Raw genomic sequence first — 22,906 nt, forward strand, 5'->3', positions numbered from 1 at the left:
ACATCTACCCCAAGACTGGGAAATTGCAAGGGATCTCTGGCTGTGCATGGCCTGTGCTGCAGTTTGGGCTCCCTGTCAGCTGATGCCAAATGCTTTCCTGCAGAGGCTGGGGAGAAGCTGTAGCCAGGCCAGGCTGGGAAACAGCCCTGCAGGCCATGAAAGCAGCAGGGGGCAGTGAAGCTGCCATGGATCCCTTCCCACTGTGCCAGGAACGGCGTGTCCTGATGTGCAGAGAAAGCCCCTGGCTGCTGAGTCTCAGGAGAAGGCTGAGGGACTTGGACCCACCATAGCGTCTATCCAGTTCACTAAGCGTCTTGTCTTCTGTGGGTTTATTCCTCCCTCTAGGAGAACCTTAACAAAAAGTATTTCCATTTCAGATGAATGGATCCCACAGAACCAGGGCTCAGCCTGTGGGATCTGCAAGGACACACCACTCACCCCTGTGATGGGAGCTGGGCTTGCGTGCAGCAACCAGAAAAGGAGCTTGAAATGTCCTTGATGCAGACACACCTGTAACTCAACAGCCACAGAAGCTTCTGTCACCTGGTTCATGACAGGTGGTCAATGATTATCTCTTGTTGGGACAGTGAGAATATACCTGCATGGGGCTCCAGAGGCAGAAAATCTTCATGCAGCCAAGCTGCTGGAGAAGCCTTCCTACCACCCTCATCTGGAAGGGAGCACAGATCAGAACCATTCCATGGTGTGCTGGGACCCCCTTCTGCATTAGGAAACTGGGCACTGCAAGGGGGTCGGGGGATGGCCAAGGGAGCCAGATGTCAATGGACATGGCCAAAGCTGCAGAGGGGCCTGGAGAGCTCTGGGCTGGCTCTGGTCACTCTCCACCTTCTTTGCAGGCCCCATGCAACATCCCTGGTGGGGCAGCAGGACCAGCCCAGGGGCTCTGGGGACTCTCTCCCACGCACAGAGGAAACCCTCCCTTAAGCCCTGGGGGAAAACCATCCCCAATGCTTCCCAGGGAGAAGGAAGTGCTGTCTCAGGAAAGGGAAGCCAGGCCCTGGGCTCACCTGCTCCCTGTGCTTGCCACGGAGCAGCCTGGGCAGCCCTGTCAGGTAGGGCCACTGCCAGGAGGAGCAGGAGGAAGAGGCACAGAGCAAAGGCCATGGTGCCTTGCCCACTGCCAGTCCTGCAGCTCTTGCTGCCACCACTGTCCTGACACCGCTGTCCCAATGTCAGCACCGCTGCTGCCACCGCCGCTGCTGCCACAACAGTCGTGGTCAAGGACTGACTGATTGGTTTTTGTGGTGCTGTGCAACCATGGGGCTCTGGGACCTCTGTGACCTCAGAGCCTGCTGTCACCTCAGCCTGCTGTCACCCCAGAGACTGCTGTGACCTCATGGCCTTGGCTGTACCTCCTGCAAGTGTACTCCCATCTGTACTCCAATCTGTACTGGACTGATTGTAAATCTTTGACTTCATCAAAGGGTCATTGCTAAACAAAACCTTGGTTTTGCCTGCTGACATTGCTGGTCATGTTCTGTCCCAGGAGATGCTCTTGATGGTTCCCTCTTTTCCTGGGCATAGCACTGGAGGAGGTCCAGGCCCAGGTGATGCCACTGAAGGAAATGTGCCCTCAGCCCAGGGACACTCAACACAGACTCCCCCAGCCCCTCGGGGCCCTGCTGCTGGTCACAGCAGCCCCTGCCTGGCTCCTGCCTGCCCACACCGTGGTCAGCCCTGCCTGCTCCTGGACATAGAGCTCAGCCAGGGCTGGTGCTGTGTGGGCTTTGCTGGTGGTACCAGCTAGACACTGGGGTGACAGCTCCATCTCTTTATTGGAACAGAAGAGCTGTGTCAGGCCCTGCCCTGGCAGGAGGGACCCACCTTCAGTCCAGGCCACAGAGCAGGGCAGGTCCCTTCAGGGACACAGGGCCTTGCTTTGGGTGGTGGCAGCATCTGCACAGCAGCAAGCTGGTAACGCAGCTGTGACAGGGACATCATGTATGGGCATGGAGATGTGAAATGTGTGGTGCAGGTGTCCCTGACTGAGGTGTTTGGCCTTTCCTGTGAAGCTGCAGAGGGGAACCTGTTGAGAGAGGAGATGGCTGAGGCCCCAGCTTCAGCTGGCACACAGGGACCCTCTTGCACACTGGGAGATTCTCACTGTGCTCACAGGTTCCCTCTGTTATAAATTTGTATTGTGATATTGGCTTTCGCAGATGAATATTATATATTAAATACTTTTTAGCTATGCTAACAAGTCTTAAGTTTAAAAGAATTTCCTAGGTACAAGGCAAGGAAACTCCAGAGGGCAAGGACAGTGGGGCCCAAGTTGTTATCAGGAGAACAATAGAGCCCAAACTGTTATCAGCGGAAGATATGAAGACCAGCTGCCCTCGGGGGAAGGATGAGGGGCCCAGGCTGTTATCAACAAGTGACCATCTGCAGCAAAAAAGAAACCAAACTCCAAAATAATGCTGACCAGCAGAAAATAACATGATCCAAGAAGGTGGAACCAGGGAGGGGACATGCTTGAATATGCATTAACCTCTCACAGCAAAGAGGGGATAAAAAGGACACTCCTGAGATACCAGGTGTGTTCCTGGTAACCCACCAGGGCACCCGGCCGTTTTAACCCTTTGCTTTATTTCTTTTGTCTCCTAATTGTCTTTTGTTTATATTAAATTCTTTTTATAATTTATTAAGTGAATCTCGTTTTTAAGAATTTTTGGGGGCTCTTTCCGGGATAAGCACCTCACCTCTAGGACCACCGGAGATGCAGAATGGGGAAACAGGCGCGCCCCTGCTGAGTTCAGCAGATCCCATTCTGTTTCTCCCAGCGTGGACCAAGCGGCTGCAGGTCAAAAACCCGAGGACAAGAAGGGGAGAAATAAAGCAAAGGAAAGGGGAAAAAGGCTCCATAAAACCGCGGTATTTTTGCTCCATAATTCTTGTGCACGAAGACCCAAAGAAGAAGACGGATTGTAAGTAATCTTTGGGGGAGCGGGAAGCGGGGGTTGCAAGATACCCCCGGGGTTACTGGGACTGGGTCTCAGGGGAGGGGTGAGCCCCTCGGGAAAGGGAGCCCAAGGTTTTCCTAGCACAATCCACTGGGAAAACAGAGTAAAATGTGGATTCTCTAAAACTTTGTCAAGTTGAGGATTAAATCCAAGAAATTTGGACTTAAAACTGCCAAATTGAGGAATAATCCAAGAAACTTGGGATATTTGACATATTACAGTGCCCATGGGCGGATATTAACAAGGGAAGTAAAGTGCACCTTATTGTCTTGCTGTGACTGGCTGGAGTTGAATGAACAGATGTGAGAATGCGTAAATAGGTGTGATTGTTGCATTGAAGTTTGTGGGGTTTTTTTTTTGGTTTTTTTTTTTTGGAATTGTGTTGTTAAAGAGGAAAGGTTTTCTGTACTGTGCTGGAGTGAGGGTGAGCAACTGTATTGTGTTGTTAAAGAGGAAAGGTTTTCTGTGCTGTGCTGGAGTAAGAGTGAACACGCGTCAATGCTTCCACAGGGACTGGATCATGGTGGGGACACATGGAGTGATTTGCTTCCTCCCTGCGAGCTCCTGTCTTGGAGCCCCGGGAGGGGAGGCAAACCAGAACTGGGGCTTGTAGCCCAGGAGCCGCGGGGGTGTTGTATCAAATCTGTTCTCAGTGGGATAGCAGCTCTGCTCTCAGAGCAAAGCCAAGGTTATCTTTAGTGGCGATGGTCCCTCCGTGCCTTTCCTCCCCCCTGGGCAACAAGAGCTGCTTGCGGGGGAGGGGTCGCTTTGGTGAGATGGTATGTGATTCAGTGTTTGAAGTTGTTTGTTTTTTGGTTTTTTTTGGTTTTTTTTAGAAGTTTTCTTTGCCCCACTGTAGCAGCGGTGAGAGGTTTTCCTGGGAGATGGTGCTCCCAGAGCTACTCCCTGCCGAGCTATTGGGACGGAGGGGCGGGTCAGCCTCAGGAGTGCAAGAGAACTCCTGGAGCTCCGGCCAGCGGTGAGTCCGGCCAGACCCTGATAAGATCAGGGCACGGAGGGTGCCCTGAGGGGGTGAGTTCAGTTCATCCCTTTTGAGTAAAGTAAGGGCAGGGGCCTTCTAAGTCTTGGTGCCCCTGGATTGTTTAAACTTATTTGGAGGTCTCAAGCCCCAGAGCTGTGTTTAGGCGGCTGCAGGCTGGATTGAACCACAGATGCTGGTTCGGGTTCCCTGCTCCAGGCACAGGGGGATCGGAGGAGCTCTCAGTGACTCCTGGAACCTCCTGAAGCTGTGCAACAGGCCGGGAACATGCCCAATGGTGAGAGAGCCAGGTGAGTCCCTCTGGGACCCAGGTTTTCTATGCCGGGGTCTTGTGAGACCCCGCACATTAAGTTCTGTGATTTCGGGAGTAAGGACTGGTGTCAAACTGTCTCAGAGAGCTTTTTCTTAGCCAGATGTGTGAGCGAGATATGGAGCAGTACTGGCGTATGGTATCAGCTCCAAACCAAGGGAGCTGCAAGTTGCAAGCCTTTGTTTTTATCGGGTTCTGAGAGAATTCCGTGTATGATGGTGCTGTGGTCTTCTACAGCAATAAGTTGTGTCAGTGCTTAAAATTTGAGATTTCAGGAAGAGTATGCATCCTGGGAGAAAATGGAAAAGAAGTGAGCTCTGTTTTTTCTTGAGTGACTGCAATATTTATTTTGTAGAGAAACAAACCCATTTCTTAGTATGCCTTCCAATTTCTTTACTTTAGTGAATATCGTAGAATTCTGTGGTTGATTATAATTTTAAAGGCAAGTTACAGTAATTTGCATAGTAGTCACTTCTTGAGGTGAAAACTTACCAGGTTGTCAATAAGTGTTAGAGCTGTTAACCCTAATGTTGTTTGTGTCCCGTGCTGATGGGCACAGCCCATGGTTCTTAACAGCAGAACCTGGTGCCAGCCTAAAAGCAAAATCCTGTGGATTGTTGTAAATCTTTTTACTGCTGCTGAAAATTATTTTGTCTCTTTTCACGATATGAAATGCTGATCATCTCTCTGAGGATTGCTAAGGAGTTATTGTGATAGTGTGTTTAGCTGAAGATCAGGCTCAGAACTGCCATGATTTCTTGTTCTTTTGAATTTGCCAAGAGAGTGCACACGTCTCTAGGAGTGCTTGTGTTGTTTTGCAGCTGTGCTTATTACAGAAGCAGAAGTGGACCCAGTTAAAAGATTAAAATTAAGATTGTTGGTGTTTCGAATTAAGAAGAGGATTGTGGAGACTCTAAACTTGGTCTATTTTAATAAGTACATGTGTTAATTTAGAGATGAGTTTTATTTTGTGAAAGAAGAGTTCAAAAACAATTGTAAGACTGGTTCTTGCTATAGATTGTTCATAGTATATAAGCTGCAAGTACTGTTGAAACATAAAGGTATTGTCAGAAACTTGTCAATGTATCTAAATGCCTGTAAGAATAAAAGACCTGATCATATCTTGTCATGAGAAAAGTTACACTAGAGATTATTCACATTAAGCAGCTGTGTGAGGATAGACTCCTTTGTACCTGTAGAAGAAAACTTAGAGAAGAATGATGTCTGTGTCTTCATTTCTAGCTTGACTGAAGATCTGTTCAAGGCAGAAGAAATAGAAATTGCAAGTTTGTTTTAGTTGGTAAAAGGAGCTAGCTAGCTGACTGGTCTCTGTGTCTAGTGCCTTTGATGGCTTTGGGGAGGGTCCCCAAAAGGAGGTGTTAGAATTTGTTGTTGATTCTGAAGCAAAGTAATTTGCGTAGTGGAGATTCTGGAGGGATGTGGTGTAAAGAGTGGCGAGATAATAATGGCAAAGAGAAAGAGAGAGGTTTGCGTCTCTTTTCATTAAAGTTGTAAAGATTTTTAGAAAGAGAGCGAGAAGTGTCTTGTCGGCTCCGAAGAGTGAGCACTGGCTTGTGGGGAGAAAAACTTTCAAGCGCGATTAGAGATGAGAATTGTGCCCACAATAGGAGATGTTAGGAGCATCTGGAGCGCTGGGTTAGGAGTTGCTAGGTTTAGGTGTTGTTTTATTGCTTTTATGTAAAGCGGCTGCAGCAGGACCCGGTCCCTGTGAGTGGTGAACAGCAGGGCCCGGTGTGGCGGCTCCCGGTCCTCTCCCACCTGATGTGAAGGGTGCAGAGCGCGGTTCGTGAGTGGCGCTGCTGGAGCGGGACCCGCCGTGTCTGTGCCGGGGTCTCGAGGGGTGCGGGGTGCCGGCAGTGCTCTCCGGCCCAGCAGCGGTGCTGGGTGAGGTTTGCTGCTGAGGAGCGAGCTGGCCCAACAGAGGAGCCCCAGACCAGAGCGCTGTGGACTGCGGGCTCTGCCCCTCGGCAGTGGCAGGAGCTGAGTGTGTTTGAAAATGCCAGTCCTGTGTGTGAAGGGACGGCACAGCAGGGAAAGAGGAGACACGAGCTTTGTTCCAGGGTCAGCACGCAAGTGACTGGCAAGGACGCAAGTGGGCCCCTGCAGAGCGAGCGGCTGAAACAGCCTGCTCAGCCCAGAGCTGCGGCAGCAGGAGTGCGGGAGAGAGATAGCCTGAAAAACTGCTGTGAATGGGAAAGGAACGGAACAAAGGTCGAGAAACAGACCGGTGGATGATGAGACCAAAGCAAAAGTAATCTTGCTCGTCAGATTCTGAAAACCTCATCAAGGAGTTTAATTTTCTTGAAATAGGATTTTTTTTTTCTCTCTTATTTTTCTCTTCTCTTTCTTTTACTCTTGTTGTTAAAAGGAAGGGGTTTGTTCTAAGAAACCGATAAAAGAAGTTTGTGAAGCTAAACAAGTATATAGTAACCAAAAGGTAAAAAAGGTAATGAATGTAATTTATTTGAAGTCAAAACTAACCTAGCCTTTCTTGTTTAACTAATCTGAACGTGCAGAAAGAGATTGGCTCCTATGTTAACTGTTAAATTTCGCTGATGGAAAATTTTGATGTGATGTTTTCATTCTCCCTGTGTTATTAAGAAATTGTTTTCAGGTACTACTGATAATTAAGGCAGAGAAGCTGCAATCTGGACCAAAGAGCGAAGTTGGATTCGCACCAATAAGATCAAAAGAGCTGAGGACTGGACTGTAATACCCAAACTGAGTGATACCAAATGTACTCTTGAGCAGAGACCGGCGGCAATGAACTGATCCAAGGAATGAGCTAAGAATCACGCCTAACTGGGAAGTAAGAGCAAGCCTGTATCAGTAGTTTCAAGTCCTGCCTGGATAAGTTCTGGGACACTTTGATATCCACCTTGGGGAGGAAAACTCCCACTCCAAACAGGAGGACTGGGGCTGTTTTGGTTGAGAAATCCTCGTATATTTTTACTTTTGCCTGTGATTTGTATAAAGGAGGGGGGAGAACCACAACTTCCATCAGTGCCACACCATATACCTTGTCTAAATCATCCCAATACGGGACATGTTATCTGGATTAAATATAAGTGTTTAAATTAGAGAATAATAGGTATTGTGGTCCACAAAGTTAAGCCTCTCATTGCAGGAAGTGTGAGGTGTCAAATCTATTAAGAATAACTTAAATGATAACTTTTTTTTACAGATGGGAAATTACTAGTGCGTGTTGAGTGGGAAGTACCTGAGGAACGGTGGGAAACTGCTGTTTAAAAGGTGTCAAAAGAAATTTGCTTGGAAATTACAAAAGAGGAAGTGACAAGGAAATAAGGGGGCAAGACCAGATTGACCACTACAACTCGCCACCGAGAAGAATATAAACACCTGCTGTGAGCTGCAACCTCATAGGCAGGATTGGTGGGGGTGTAAGCCATACTGGACCCCTATTATTCCTTCTTCTGTCACTTATCCTTTTCCCTTTTGGGACACCAGTAAAGCCATGTTACAAATGCTATCAAAAGCTTTACATGGAATGACACCGGGGTTTCTTTCTTATTACCCACACCAGTATCAATAATCACTGCTATAACCCATCCAAATTAAGTACCTGTATGCATAAAGGGAAAATATTAGACTACAGAAAATCTAGGAACAAGTAGTAACAGATTAGAAAACAACTGCCCAAAAAGGAGAAAAAGATGGATTTGCTTCACAGTTGTTGCCAGGAGAAATAACCAAGATTTGGTAAGAGAGCAAATGGTAAGTGAAAAGATAAAGCCAACACAGTAACCTAGACCTGTATTAACCTCACGTCAGGACATGTAAGCAAAGCTCAAACAGCAATTAAATGGAGAAAACTTCTTCATGAAGTGAGAAATACTCCTGGTAAAAAGTATAAAGCTGGTAATAAAACTTGTACATAGTAAGTTCCAGAGAAACCAACTCGGTATTAGACCCCAAGGAAAGTAAAAGAAAAAATTGTGTACATAGTAATAGAACCAGATTCTTCCAGTGTAATAGTACAGAGAAAAATCCTTACTCTGGAAATAGCCAAATTTTGAGGAAATATAAATCAACAGAAAAATGACTATTAGAAAGCACCAGAGGTCTTATTTTGGGATATGTGAGAAAAGGGCATACCCAAAGCTCCCTTCGCAATGGAAGGGGAATTGTACTCTGAGAATGATTCAGCTAGGATTTTTCTTTTTGTCAGGACAAGACAGAAATTAGTTGGGGGTGTTGGTTTTTGAGGTCCTAAAAAGAAATAAAAGGAAATAGTCTGAGTACCTCAAAAATGGGGAGATGAGAAATAGCCCCTGAACACATATTAGAAACATTCTTGGGCACAAGATGGAAGTTGGAGATATCGAACCCCAATTTTTGCATTATGAAACTCCAAGCTGTTGTAGAAATCATAACCAGTGAAATAGCTGGAGCTATAGAATTAATAGCCAGTCAGTGATGAAAGCCACAGCGGCAATATATCAAAATAAGCTGGCTTTAGACTATTTATTGGCTAAAAGAAGGGGTGTTCTGTGAGAAAATTAATACATAAGATTGTTGTTTTCAATGACAATAAAAATGCCGTTCTAGATATCGCCAAAGAAATCAGAAAAATGGCCCATGTGCCAGTCCAAAAATGAAAACCAGTAATGACCACTAACTGGTGGGATAATATATTGGGGATAGAGTAGTAGAAGAAGCTAAGTTTCTTCTCCTTGTAGCAGTGCTACAGCTGGTTTAATATTTCTTCCTTGTTTAATCCCCTGTTTAATTTGGCTAATCACCAAAGTAGTGCAAGGCATGCAAATAGTAGTAATGCCTACAGACTCAAAATTGGCTACATCTAGAATGGCACAAAAAAAAAATCATGGTATTAGGAAAACAAAATAATGTGAAAGATCTATTGGAAAAAGCTAAACTGATTTGTGAGAAAAATGAACAAGTGCTAGAAGCTGGAAAACAAGAATTATTGCTCAAGCCAAATGATTTATAAAAAAGAAGAGGAGGGGTTTGTTATAAATTTGTATTGTGATATTGGCTTTCGCAGATGAATATTATATATTAAATACTTTTTAGCTATGCTAACAAGTCTTAAGTTTAAAAGAATTTCCTAGGTACAAGGCAAGGAAACTCCAGAGGGCAAGGACAGTGGGGCCCAAGTTGTTATCAGGAGAACAATAGAGCCCAAACTGTTATCAGCAGAAGATATGAAGACCAGCTGCCCTCGGGGGAAGGATGAGGGGCCCAGGCTGTTATCAACAAGTGACCATCTGCAGCAAAAAAGAAACCAAACTCCAAAATAATGCTGACCAGCAGAAAATAACATGATCCAAGAAGGTGGAACCAGGGAGGGGACATGCTTGAATATGCATTAACCTCTCACAGCAAAGAGGGGATAAAAAGGACACTCCTGAGATACCAGGTGTGTTCCTGGTAACCCACCAGGGCACCTGGCCGTTTTAACCCTTTGCTTTATTTCTTTTGTCTCCTAATTGTCTTTTGTTTATATTAAATTCTTTTTATAATTTATTAAGTGAATCTCGTTTTTAAGACCTCTGAAGACTAAGAGCTGAATGTGGATGGGCTTAGCAACTGGTCTGCAGGCCAAAGAATTGAGGCAGCAAAAGAACAAATTGACAAAATACAAGTTTATCCATAGCAAGGAAGAAAGCAAGGCCATTAGCATGGAAACCAATAAAAAGGGACATAAGGGGTATTTACAGTTGTAATAAATGGAATTGGTTCGTGCTAATTAAATTGTAACTGTTATTAAAGTTATTATTAGAAACAATCAAGAATCAGTGTTACAAAGCAGATGTACCCCTTTGCAGATGTTACATGTCAAAATTAAGGTACAGGATGGAGTTTAGAAGATAAATGGTGTCTCAAGACCAAAATGGCCTTGAGATGGACCAAAATTAGAAGAAATTTAGGCATTGGGCGTAAGGATTAGTAAATATAAGGCTAATTAGTAGACTAACATAACACAAGGCTTAGTACGCACATGCAAACCTGTAAGGTTATCCAAAGGACAATGAGGAAGAAGAGAAGCCTTCACCAAAAGACCACCAAAAGAAGACTGAAGACCTCCTAACAACAAGTGAGGCATGTGCCGTGAAGAAAAGTGATGTTAAGTCAGAAAAATCGGAAATAGGAGGAAACTTACAGGAAACATTAATGAATATGTATAAGCATACAGTATATGAGTTTAGCTTGAAGTGCTTTGTTTTGAAGGTGAGGCAGGGTGGGAAGCCTCCGTACCCTGGTGGGTTTTGCTAATACTTTAATCATACTTAATTACTAGTAGATTATATATATAAATTTTATTTTTTTATTAAACTGTATTATTTTACTAAACTGCATTCTTTTACACCACACTATTATTCAGTTTAGTAAATTGTATTCATTTTTAATTAAACTGCCATTAAGCCAAGGGACCTAGTTGTCAAAATTCTAATTTCATTTATAACAATATTTTAGCAAAGAAAGCTGGTACAACAACATTGGTATTTAAAAAACATGACACAATATGAGCTATATTAACATAGAAGGCACCTTACGGTGACAACATTCTACTGTTCAAACTGTAAAACATCTTTGTGTACTGATCAGAAGGTCGTGATTTACTCTTTACCATCCTGATGCTGAATGTCTCCATAGGCAGTCTGGTCACAGGGAAGAATGAATCCCTTGCAGGCTGCCCCTGTTTGGACAACCTGCTCCTCACCCCGAGCCTCAGCATGTCTGACATGGCCCACCTGGGACTGACATCCCAAAACATTGATAACATTTCTCTTTATAATTTTTCTTTATGAATGTTATAAATGCAAAGGCAATTTTGGGCTATATAAAAGAGAAAATTTATTATCAAACAATAATAAATTTGAACAACGAGAAAAAACCACAATAAAATAAGCAGCGCAGCTGCTTGTCCCGGGTGGACAGGGTCTATATGCAAGGTATAGATGCTCCCAAATCCACACCTGAGAGTCCCTTGGCCTGGGTTTTTATAGGAAGTTTGTGTCCCGAGGCCAAATTCCAAGCAGGCACCCTTTGCTAAGAGGTTCTTGATTGTTCGAAGAATAGATTTCCTGGCACTGGAGAATAGGGTCAATAGACGTTGGGCAGAGGCTCCTCATACGTAAAGAGGTCCAGGATGTCTTTTTGATATCATTTTGGTCCGGGCCATTAGGGTGGAGTGGTGGCACCCATCCTGGAGCCGATGGCTATCTCGGCTGTCTCCTCTTCCTTTGTCTAGTTTCTCCATTTCTCCAGCACAGGTGGGCAGGGCGGAGATGCTCGGGCTCGGCGATATCTCGTCCGGGCCCTTTCTTTTGTTTGTTCGATGGCCCGTGTCCTGCCCATTCTTTCGGGGCTGATGTGCCTGCTTGCGATTGTTATCTGGGTACTTGGCTGCAATCTGTTGCCTCTCGGAGGAGAATCACGACCAGATCCGAAGAAGGACTTATTCCTATTACAGGTTGTATTTTTTATGACATCGCAATTACATATATATTTTATTATACCCTTTACGAATTTTTACTCATAGATTAATTTACTACAATGAATAAAATCTAATTACTTAATAAAAATAAAATTTTATTTTTTTATAATAATATTGTTCTGTATTTTTAGAACCTAATTTTTATATTTATATGAAAGAATTGATACATTTTTAGCAACTAAAAACATTATCATTCCTTGGTCAAAGTACCACAATTCCCTTCATTAATTAATTGATCACTATTTATCCCTCTTTATGCTAATTACACCTATTTTTAGTCCTTTGATAATATTTTTTAATCATTTTCTCAGACAGGGTAAAAGGGACCACTTTGGGGTCCACGGAAACTTTTCTGAGGAACATTTGGGGCAGTTTTGTGTCTGGGGAGGGAATTTAGAGAGAACTTGGTGGTCTGGAGGACACCTGGGGGAGCCAGGTGGGCACTTAGGGATTCTGTGGGACAATTCGGGGCCTGGGGGAGCACTTGGGGGTCCAGGGGGGCTCTTGGAAGTCAGGGAGGGGAATCTGGGGACACTTCGGGGTCCGGGCGGGCACTTGGGGGGTTGTAACAGGGAATCTATGGGCCGCGGGGGATGATGGGAGTTGTAGGCACCGGTATAATACGGTTTAATGGGGCCGCGGAGCATCACGGGAGTTATAGGCGCAGCTCCAGTGGATTCCGGTGGGGCGTGGGGCATGACGGGAGATGGAGTCATGGCAGGAATAGCGCTCTATGGGCGCCGCGGAGCATGACGGGAGCTGTAGTCCCGAAAGTGGCTCGGAAGGCGCGTTTGGCAGCGTGAGGAAGCACTTGGAGAGCATTTCTGCGTCCGAGCCGTGGCTGCAGTTCCTCGGGGCGAATGTATACGGCTCGGGAGCACTTGGGGGGAACCTGGGGAGCTCTAACCGGGCTCTTTTGGGCGGGGGACACGGCAGGTGGTTTGGGCGTGGAACCGTGTTCCGGGATGATGGGAGATGAATTCCCAGCCGTGTCCGGAAGGGGCATCTGTGGGGTCGGGAGCATTCAGGGATCCGGGGACGCTTTGCAGGGTCCTGAACGGGTGCTGAGTGGACACTCGGGGATCTTGGAGGGTTTGGGGCACACTTATGGGACATATGGGGGGCGATACTGGGGTTCTGGGGAGCGCAGGGCATATTCCCAGTTTCTCCCAGTTCCTTCCAGCATGATCCCATTTGATCTCAACTCTCCCAGTCAGCCTCAGCACGATCCCATTCACTCCCAGTATACCACATTTGCCCCCAACCTGGTCTCAATTGCCCCCTGCAGCCTCCTACTCACTGCCAGTATCATCCCAGTATGATCCCAGTAAGATCTGTCTCCCTCAGTGTGATCGCAGTCTCTCCTGGCATGGTCCCAGCTGCTCCCAGTATCATCCCAGTATGATGTCAGTACACAGCCAGTGCAATCTCAGCCACTGCCAGGACGATCCCAGGATGATCCCAGTACAAATCAGTCCCTGCCAGTGCTGCCACTCCTGGGATCCCCCAGCCCTCTCTGTGTTCCCCCCTCCCACATCTTCCCAGAGGAGCCTCAAGGGTTGGCAGTCCCCAGCCAGGGTCCCCAGCCAGCCCCAGGTTGGATCTGCTGCCCCCAATTTTCCCAATCTCCCAGCGCGTGGGAGCAGCGGAGAGCCCCGCGCTGCCCATCCCGACCTGTCCCGGCTCCATCCCCGCTCCTGCCGTGGGCTGTGAGGGGTTCAGGAACGGGGCACTGAGGTTGTCACTGCTCCTGGGGGAGGAGGGGGAGGGATGGAAGAGGAGGGACAAATGAAGATCATAGAAAGGAGAAGGAATCGCAAATTCACAGGACCCTCAACAGCCTGGAGAGGAGCAGGGGGGAATCCTTGGACCCCCTGCACTCCAAAGCAGAGCATCAGGGGAAAAGGGGCCATGGGAATCCAAAAAGCCCCATCATCCCTAAATGATGAGATGGAAACAGGGGGAACTTTTTGGATTCCTGGCACTCCCAGTAGCCTGAAAAGGGCAGGGACTGAGCAGACAGGGGAACCTGAGTGCAAGCATAACCCCCAGCAGCTGAGACAGGGAGGAACCCCTGAACACCAAAGGCGAGAGACCAGAGATGGGGAACTCCTGGGAGGCAATTTCAGGGCTGAATTTTGGTGTCTGGGAGGTTTTTATGGGCCCCAGATGACCGGTGACTTCTAGAGATGGTCTTGGACCGAGAGACATTCAAAGTCAATGTACTCTTCCCCTGTTTTACCCATACCAGGATTTCACAATCCCAGACCTTGTCTGGATGGAGAAGGAGGCTGTGAGGAAGAGGAAGATGCCCCAGGACACCCAAGCAGGTGAGGAGGAAGTCAGTGCCCCTTTCCCTCTCTCTCCTGCTCCATCTCCCAGCCCAGCCTGGCCCCCGGCTGCAGGACAACCCCGCTGCCGACACCGTCCTGCCGGGGATGCACTGGGGGGATCTCCTTCCCCTTCCTTCTGGCACGGAGGCAAATCCCATCCTCTCCTTGTCCTTCCTCCCCCAGACAAGGAGCTGAGGATGGAGACCAGGGAGGACAAATCCCTGGGGCAGAACCTCATGGAAGAGGCTGATTTGAGCAGCTCCACAGCGCAGGAATCCAATGGGGAGGAAAAGCCCCAGAGATCCCGCAGGAGGAGGGGATCCAAACCCATCCCAGGGTGCTCTGAGGAGGAAAGACCCACCCTGTGCCGGGAAGGCGGCTGGAGATCCAGCCAGGGCTCTGAGCTGGTGGTCCATGAGCAGCTTCAGGATGGGGCGAAGCCCTACAAGTGCTTGGAGTGTGGGAAGAGCTTCAGCTCGAGCAGCAAACTGATCCGCCACCAGATGATCCACACTGGGGAATGGGCCTATGAGTGTGGGAAATGTGGGAAGGGCTTCAGCTGCAACTCCGAATTCCTCCGTCACCAGCGCATCCACACTGGGGAGAGGCCCTACGAGTGTCCTGAGTGTGGGAAGAGGTTTCAGAGGAGCTCTCATCTCCTCGTGCACCAGCGGATTCACACAGATGAGAAGCCCTTCTGCTGCCCTGACTGTGGGGAGGGCTTCAAGCACAATTCCACCCTTGTCAGGCACCAGCGCATCCACACTGGGGAGAGGCCCTATGAGTGTCCCCAGTGTGGGAAGAGCTTCAGAAACAGCTCCTACCTGACCATCCACCAGAGGACCCACACTGGGGAACGGCCCTATGAGTGTGAGGAATGTGGGATGACCTTCAGCCAGAGATCCCAACTGACCATTCACCAGATGATCCACACTGGGGAGAGGCCCTACGAATGTCTCCAGTGTGGGGAGAGGTTTCGCATCAGCTCCACTCTCCTCGTGCACCAGCGGATTCACACAGAGGAGAGGCCCTTCCGCTGCCCTGACTGCGGGAAGGGCTTCAAGCGAAACTCCCACCTCATCTCCCACCGACGCAGCCACAGCGGGGAGAGGCTCTACAAATGTCCCCAGTGTGGGAAGAGCTTCACCCAGAGCTCTAACTTGACCAGACACCAACAGAGGCACCACTAAGGGAAGCCCTGTGAGTGCCCCAAGTGCAGGAAGAGCTTCATGTGCTGCTCCAGCTCCATCCCCCATGGGAGGACCCACGTTGGGCAGAGCCCTGATGACCCACGTTCCCAGTGATCTGTGTTGGGAACACACTGGGCTGGTGGTCCTTTTGTTTTGTTCCGATTATCTTTTGATTCATCTTTATCCCTTTAAAACAGACAAAATTGGGGTAAAAGTCTATAAATTCATCAAAGGCATCTAGAGCCTCACATTTTACTAGTGCTTCAAGGTAATCTGGTATTCAGGGAAATACTTGGGGGTTGTGGAGCTATTTGGTGGAGTTTTCTCCATTTTTTGGCACTCAAAGCAACGAGAGTTTTATCTGTCACCTCAAAACCACTCAATGCCACTGAAAACTGCACAGTGCCACTCAAAACTATTGGATTCCACAACCCCTCCGGGTGTGATGCCTTAAGTTTTAGCTTTCATATTTTTCATATTTTGCACTGTCTAGGTTTGTAGTTTTAAACTTCCTGTTTTGTTACTGAGCTCTCTTCACAGAGTAGGTAGACAAAACAATTCCTTTTCTAGCTTGAGACCAAGGACAATCATTACAAGTTGCAGGCTCAAAAGCATAAACAAGGGTGGACTGAAGAGAGAAAACAAGGACAGGACTTCATCCTCTGAAGCTGTAATTGGACCATGAACCCAAATATGCAGATGGACCTCAACTTACAAAAATGTGAGACCTCGTGATGAGTTGTTTGTTTTTGGTTTTTTTTGACCATTTTTGGTCCATTTTGGGTGTAGCCCTGGGCAGGCTCTTGTAAGGTGTATCCTTTAAGGCCTTTTAATAAACTTTATTCTTAACTCTGTCTAGCCTCTGTTCTAGGTCAGCCTTCTGAAAGCATCAGGTGGAATGGGGTTGGAAGGGGATTGGGTGAAGTGGGATGCAGATTGGGGGTGTGACATGGGCATTGGGTGGGGCAGGATAGGTGTGATGGAGTTTGGGAGGTGTGAAATGGGGGAAATCAGGCTTGGGAAGGGGGTCTTGATGTCCAGCAGGGATGGGATGGGTTGGGGTTGGGATTGGGGATATGGGGTGGGGTCTGCAATGAGACAGCCAAAGTTTGGGAATGATGAAGGGAAGGCGTGTCCGTTACTGAGTGAGTTTTTGGATATTCCACATTCCTGAAGAGATTTTGGGGTATCCCACATTTCTGAGGCAGTTCTGGGGCACTCCCCAGCTCTTGGGGGGTTCCTGAGAGCAGCTCCATGGAGCCCCATTGTCAGGGGTAGTTGCCATGGGCATGAGCTCAGAGCTGCAGCCAGAGTGCGTTGCCTTGGTGCTGGAGAGCAGAGAAATGATGAATGGTCCCAGACATCTCCAGTGTGTGTTTGGGGGGCAGAAAAAGTTCTGCATGGGTGGTGCAGTCTCTGCCCCAGCCCAGCCACTGCAGCCTCTGCTCCAGCCCCAAAGTGGCTGCCAAGCCTCTGGCACCCCAAAAACCCCACCTGGGAGAGGAACCACAGCAGGTGAGGCTGTGACACGGGTGTGACACTTGTTGGGAAGGTAGAATTAGAAAGAAATTATAAATATGACTCCTTAGCCAGAAAGACTAAGGAAGAAATACAAATGAAAGAACAGTTTGAATAATTGAAAGAAGCCGGTCTGGTATGCCAGAACACATTCTTTCCCCCAATAAAACTAAGCTAAGACCCCTCTTCCCAGCCTTATAAGGAAAGGTCTGAAGGACCCTGAGATAACTAAAAATATGCAAAAGCAGCGATTTCTATAGGTCACACACAAATGTTACTGTATTAGTATACTTAGAAAGATTGGTTAGTGAAGGAATAAAATATTCAATGTATAGGTTATATAAGCAACTGTAAAGGAGAGCTCGCTCTCTTGCTACGCTCTCTTGTCTCTCTTGCCTCACTTTTTCTACTCTCTTTTTCCTGCTCTTTTTACTTCTCTTCTTTATGCTCTTTTCCCAGCTCTCTCACTTCTGTTCTGCTACTCTCTTTCTTAGCTATCTTAAGTCTTGAACTCATGTATTCATATTTTACTCCCTTTTGTATTGTTCCCTCTGAGCCTGCTTTGAGCTTCATCTGCTGGCTCCTAGCAGGTTCTCTCTCTCTCCCACGCCCTGAAATAAACTACTGACATCTAACTCGATTATAGAGGTCTCTGCCGTGTCCCGGAACGTCCACACCCCGAAAGCGTCTCTTACAGACACTGACATGTGCCACAGCCCCGGAGCTCACAGCAGCTGAGATGGCGCTGGATCCAAGGCTGACTGTGGATCTCTGTTCCTCTCTCTTCTCTTGAATTCCTTTTCTCCAAATCTGTATAATTTGAAGTTGGATGGATTAGAGTTTGCTTAGTCAGTGCTCTGTGAAGTGCTTTACTGTAATTCCATGTCACTTTATGATTTCCCAAGTATTTCATTCTCTAAATTTTGCAAGTAAAAGTTTGTTTCCCCCCTCCTGGGAAGCTAGTTGTTTTCTCCCATGCACTGCCCGAGGGGATCGAGGTACCTCAGGTCCCTTTCCAGCAGGGGCCGAGCGAGCCTGGGGCACAGCACAGGGAACTGCAATGCTGAGCCAGCCCTGGCTGGGTTGGAGGAAGCAGAAAGGCCAAGCCCTGAGCCCAGGCCTGGCCCAGCAGGGCCTGTCCCTCATGGGTGGCTCGGGGCTCTTTGTGGGGTAGTGGGACATGAGGGGCAGCAAGGACAAATGCCATAAAACTGCAAGCCCTGCCAGCCTCCTCAGGGAGGGCCGAGCGAGGAGCAAAGACCTTCCTGGGGCTGTGCCCTGGGCCAGGAGGGATTGTGCCAGTGGAGTTGACCCTAAATTTCTTCTCCCAGGCAGCTTTAGGACACGGAACATGGAGAAGCCAAAGTCAACTCTCAGCTTTCCACAGTCTTCCAGTAGAATCCTGTGTGCGGAGCAGCTTGGGAGCAGGGTTTGTGTGTCAAGGGAGGGGAATTCAGAGCCCTTTTCTCCCCCATGGCCTAAGGATCTGCATTTTCAATGGCCCTGCAGCTGCCAAAGGGGCCTTTTTCACCCAGCTGAGAACAGTTCTGCTGATAACCTGCCCTAAACCTGCTTTTCCTGCAAATGTGCCAATGAAGCCTCATTTTTTGCAGCCCCAGGTCTTTTGCACATGCAGACGTGAAAACTGAAGGATGGAAAGGATCTGCTGGGAGGAGTCCTCTTTTTCTTGTTTTTTTTGGTGGTTTTAATTTTTAATTTTTTTTTTTAATTGATTCCTGCTGTCAGCTCTGGGCAGAGCTCTGTAACTGTGTGTGACACTGGTCTGTGGCACTGTGTGGGTGGCCAAGGGGACCTTCCCTGAGCTGTCTGCAGAGGAATCCACAGCAGCCCAGGCTGGGGGTGCTCAGTGGCCTCTCAGTTCCACTGACTGGATGCAGCTCTGGACGCTTCCCTTGGAGCATCTCCAGGGAGGGAACGCTGGGGCTGCCCTGGCTGTGGTGTCACTGCCAGGGGAACGCTGGAGCTGCCCCAGCTGTGGTGTCACTGCCGGGGGAACACCGGGGCTGCCCCGCTCCTGCCCCACCCCATCAGCTCTGCCAGTGCCTCGAGGGGACACAAAGGCTGAGCCAAAGGGTGAGAGTTGCACAGGGGGCTGAGCTGGGATCTGGGACCCATCGGGATCATGGAGTGCAGCCCCCGGCCCTGCACAGACACCCCAACAATCGCAGCCTGTGCATCCCTGGCAGCGCTGGCCAAAGGCTCCTGGAGCTGCTGCAGCCTCGGGGCCGTGCCCATTCCCTGGGGAGCCTGGGCAGTGCCCCAGCCCCCTGTGGTGGAAGAAGCTTTTGCTGATCCCCAGCCCTGCTCCGGCCCAGCTCCAGCTGTTCCCTTGGGTCCTGACCCTGCTCACCTGGGCAGAGATCAGAGCTTGCCCAGAGAATCCATGGCTGCCCCTGGATCCCTGGAAGTGTCCAAGGCCAGGTTGGACGGGGCTTGGAGCAGCCTGGGATAGTGGAAGGTGTCCCTGCCCATGGCAAGTGGTGGAATGAGATGAACTTTAAGGTCTCTTCCAAGGCAAGGCATTCTGTGATTCTGTGATTTTGGGAGAGATGCTGAAGCTCTGGCTCAGCTTTATCTCACCAAATGTCTGGACCCAGCAGCAGCCATGGGTGGGATCATCTCCTCCTCCCTCTCGCTGTGGATGTAACTCACCCAAGGGCAGTGTCATAAATGAAATTGAAATTTGGACGACTAGGTCTATTGGGTTAACAGCAGTTTAATAAGAAAAAAAAAAAGTGACACAATTTAGTGAATTGAATACAAGAAAACAATTAAATAAAAGAGTACAATTTAGTGGATTGAATAGCAATTTGATGTAAAGGAATACAATTTAGCAAAAGAGTACAATTTAGTGAATATATTCATATATATATATATATACACGTATATACACACACACATACAGATATAGATATATATATATATCATATATAGATACAGATATAGATATAGATATATAGATATATAGATATATATGAATATAGCTTGCCAATAATTAAGAATGATTAAAGCACTAGCAAAACTGAACGGGTTATGGGGAGGACTTCTCACCCTACCTCACATATAAAACAAAGCAATTCAAACTAAACTTATATACTGTATGCTTATACATATTCATTCATGTTTCCTGTAAGTCTCTTCCTATTTCCGATTCTTTAATTTTACATCACTGTTCTTCACAGCGCATGTTTCACTTTTTGTTAGGGGGTCTTCAGTCTTCTTTTGGTGGTCTTTGGACAAAGGCTTACATTCATCCTTGTTGTCCTCCAGATAACCTTGCAGGTTTGTGTGCATACTAAGCATTGTGTTATGTAAATAAGCATTGTGTTCCACTAATTAGTCTTACACTTCATAATTTTCAGGCCTGTGCCTGAAGTCATTCCAATTTTGTCCATCTCATGGTCAGTTTTCTCTTGGGACATTACTTACCTCAAACTACATCCGGTATCTTAATTTTAACATGTAATATCTGTAAAGGGGTCCATCTGCCTTGCAACACTAATTGCCCTGATTGCTTCTAATAATAACTTTCCAAATAGTTACAATTTTAGTTAGCACAAATCATTTCCATTTATTACGCTCCCCAAATTCCACTCCCAACATCTCCCCCGCTTCCAGCTCAGGATGGTGCCCCAATGAGACCCCTCCCCAAATCCCACCCCCAAGAAACCTCCCCATCGCTGGAAAATTACCCAAATCTCACTCCAAAATCGGGAATCCTCCCTGAGACCCCTCCCCAAATTCAGGCCTCCCCAAAATGCAGCTCCTCACTGTGATCAGGACTCCTCCCCATCTGTGGAGATTCCCCCAAAATCCAAAAAATCCTCCCCAAATCCCCTTCCCAAAATCAGAACTCTGCCAGCACCCTTGAATTTTCCCCCCAAAACCACCAAATTCCTCCCCAAAAATCCAAAAATTCCTTCCAAATACCCCCAAAACCCCTATAATCTTCCAAAAGTCCCACATCCTCACAAGACTCAAATTCTCCCCCCAAAATTTTCCCCCTAATCCCACCAAATTTTCCACCCCAAAACCCCATTTTTTTTACCCCAAACCCCAAATCCTCCCCCTAAAAAACCCAAAGTTCTCCCCAAAACCCCAAATTTCCCCCCAAACACCCAAATGTTACAAAAAAATCCTAAAATTCCTGCCCTAAAACCCCGAAATTCCCCCCAGGAGCTCCAAAGTTTTCCCCCAAACCACCAAATTCCTCAATTCCACTCCAAAACCTGGGAACACCCCCCAAAAAACAGCAACCCTTCCCCAAAATCCCCCCAAAATTGCAACCCTCTCCCCCAAAATCACCAAAAATCTGAGAACATAATTTTTTTCACATTTTTCACACCTTGGGTCTGGGCAAAACCACCAGAATTCCTGGGATTTTTCCTATTTTTTGTGGGAACAGGGTCTCCCCAACTTTTCGTGTCACCCCAGGTGACCCCTCTCCAAAATTCCTGCCCCTCAAAATTAAGTGCAAATAAATAAAAAGAGGAAAAAAAAAAAAGGTGGGGGGGAAAGGTAAAAATAAAAAAAAAAGGAAAAGACTCTCTTACCCCAATTTGGGGGGAGGGGAATGGAGGAAATATTGGGGGAGGGGGTGAACCCCCAGAAAAAAATTGAGGCACCCACCTCCAAAAAATTGGGGGAACCCCCCCCCCAAAAAAGCTCACTTTGAAAAATGCCAAAACCACCAAAAAATGGCAAAAAACACTGACAAATTAGGGGGGAACCCCCCCAAAATGCATAAAAAATGGGGGAACATCCCCTTGAATCCAAGGGATTGTTGGGATTTTTTTTCACAAAAGTGGTGGGTTTTTGGAGGTGGAAGAGGATGAGAGACCCCCTCCAAATTCCTGGAGTTGTCCCCAAGACACCATCTGCAGAGGCAGCGGAGGGGGACAAAAAGAGCATTTTAGGGAAATTAAGGGAATTTGGGGAGTTTTGGGTGAATTTTAGGGAATTTTGGGATTTTGGAGGTCTGGGGAGGGTCTTAATTTTGCGGGGTTTTGCATTCCAGGGCCGCAGGTTCATGTCCAGGGAGGCTATAGTTACCAGGAACTGGCATGGGACACCAACAAGACGGGATTCTGCTCAGGAAAACATTTATCCAGCTCAGGAACAAACTCAAATCCAGAGACAGCCCCGAACAGAGGCAGGGAGATGGGTTTGGAGAACCAGGGTGGAGTTCAAGGTTAGGGACCACCGGGAACACAGCAAGGGACAAACACCAGGGGCCCAAACCCAATCAGAAATCCCTGGGTTGCCATCCCATGAGGGGTCCAGGGTGGAGTTTCTTCCTGGGCTCGCAGGGCCCATACTCCAAGGCAGAGGGATGGAATTCCCTCTTGCCCACACTTCTCACTTTAATAATGTTCATTTGAAACCAAATCTTTGCCTCCCTGGGCAGGGGCACCTCACACAAAAGCTCACTCAGTAATGGGCTCCCCCTCCCTTCATCATCCCCAAAATTTGGCTGTCTCATTCCAGACCCCACCGCACCTCCCCAATCCCAAGGCCAACCCATCTCATCTCTGCTGGACATCAAGACCTCCTTCCCAATTTTGCCCATTTCACACCTCCCAATCCCCATCCCACCCATCCTGCCCCACCCAATGCTCATCTCACCCCACCTGATTTGCCTCCCACTTCGCCCAGTCCCCTTCCAACCCCATTCCACCTGATGCCTTCAGAAGGCTGACCTAGAACAGAGGCTGCACAGAGGTAAGAATAAAGTTTATTATAAGGCCTTAAAGGATATACCTTGGGTATACAAGAGCCTGCCCAGGGCTACACCCAAGATCAACCAAAAATGGCCACAAAAATGGATGAACAACTGATTGTAAGGTCTCACATTTTTGTAAGCTTAGGTCCATCTGCATATTTGGATTCATTGTCCAATTACAGCTTCAGATGATGAAGTCCCATCCTTCTTGTTTTCTTCCTTTAGTCCACCCTTGTTTATGCTTTTGGGCCTTAAACTTTTAACAACTGCCCTTGTTATCAAGCTAGAAAAGGAATTGTTTTGTCTACCTACTCTGTGAAGAGAGCT

At 47.6% G+C, this 22,906-nt stretch overlaps 1 protein-coding gene and 1 long non-coding RNA gene across 2 annotated transcripts in view; both read left to right on the plus strand.

Moving 5' to 3' along the window:
• The first annotated feature begins 2,151 nt into the window (after nucleotides 1–2,151).
• LOC147646800 (uncharacterized) lies at nucleotides 2,152–2,945 on the plus strand. The gene is made up of 2 exons (XR_015281790.1): nucleotides 2,152–2,555; nucleotides 2,802–2,945. It is a non-coding gene; the product is annotated as an uncharacterized LOC147646800 (long non-coding RNA).
• Nucleotides 2,946–14,631: 11,686 nt separating this feature from the next.
• LOC147646801 (uncharacterized) overlaps nucleotides 14,632–22,906 on the plus strand; it is a 442,845-nt gene continuing 434,570 nt past the window's right edge. Inside the window, exon 1 of the mRNA XM_086872948.1 lies at nucleotides 14,632–15,071. Coding sequence (XP_086729074.1) covers nucleotides 14,632–15,071 — 440 coding nt within the window. The remainder of the gene's footprint in view (nucleotides 15,072–22,906) is intronic.

The sequence above is a fragment of the Cyanistes caeruleus genome, unplaced genomic scaffold (assembly GCF_971803275.1).
Source record: "Cyanistes caeruleus unplaced genomic scaffold, bCyaCae1.hap1.1 HAP1_SCAFFOLD_78, whole genome shotgun sequence".
In the NCBI taxonomy this organism is placed as follows: domain Eukaryota; kingdom Metazoa; phylum Chordata; class Aves; order Passeriformes; family Paridae; genus Cyanistes; species Cyanistes caeruleus.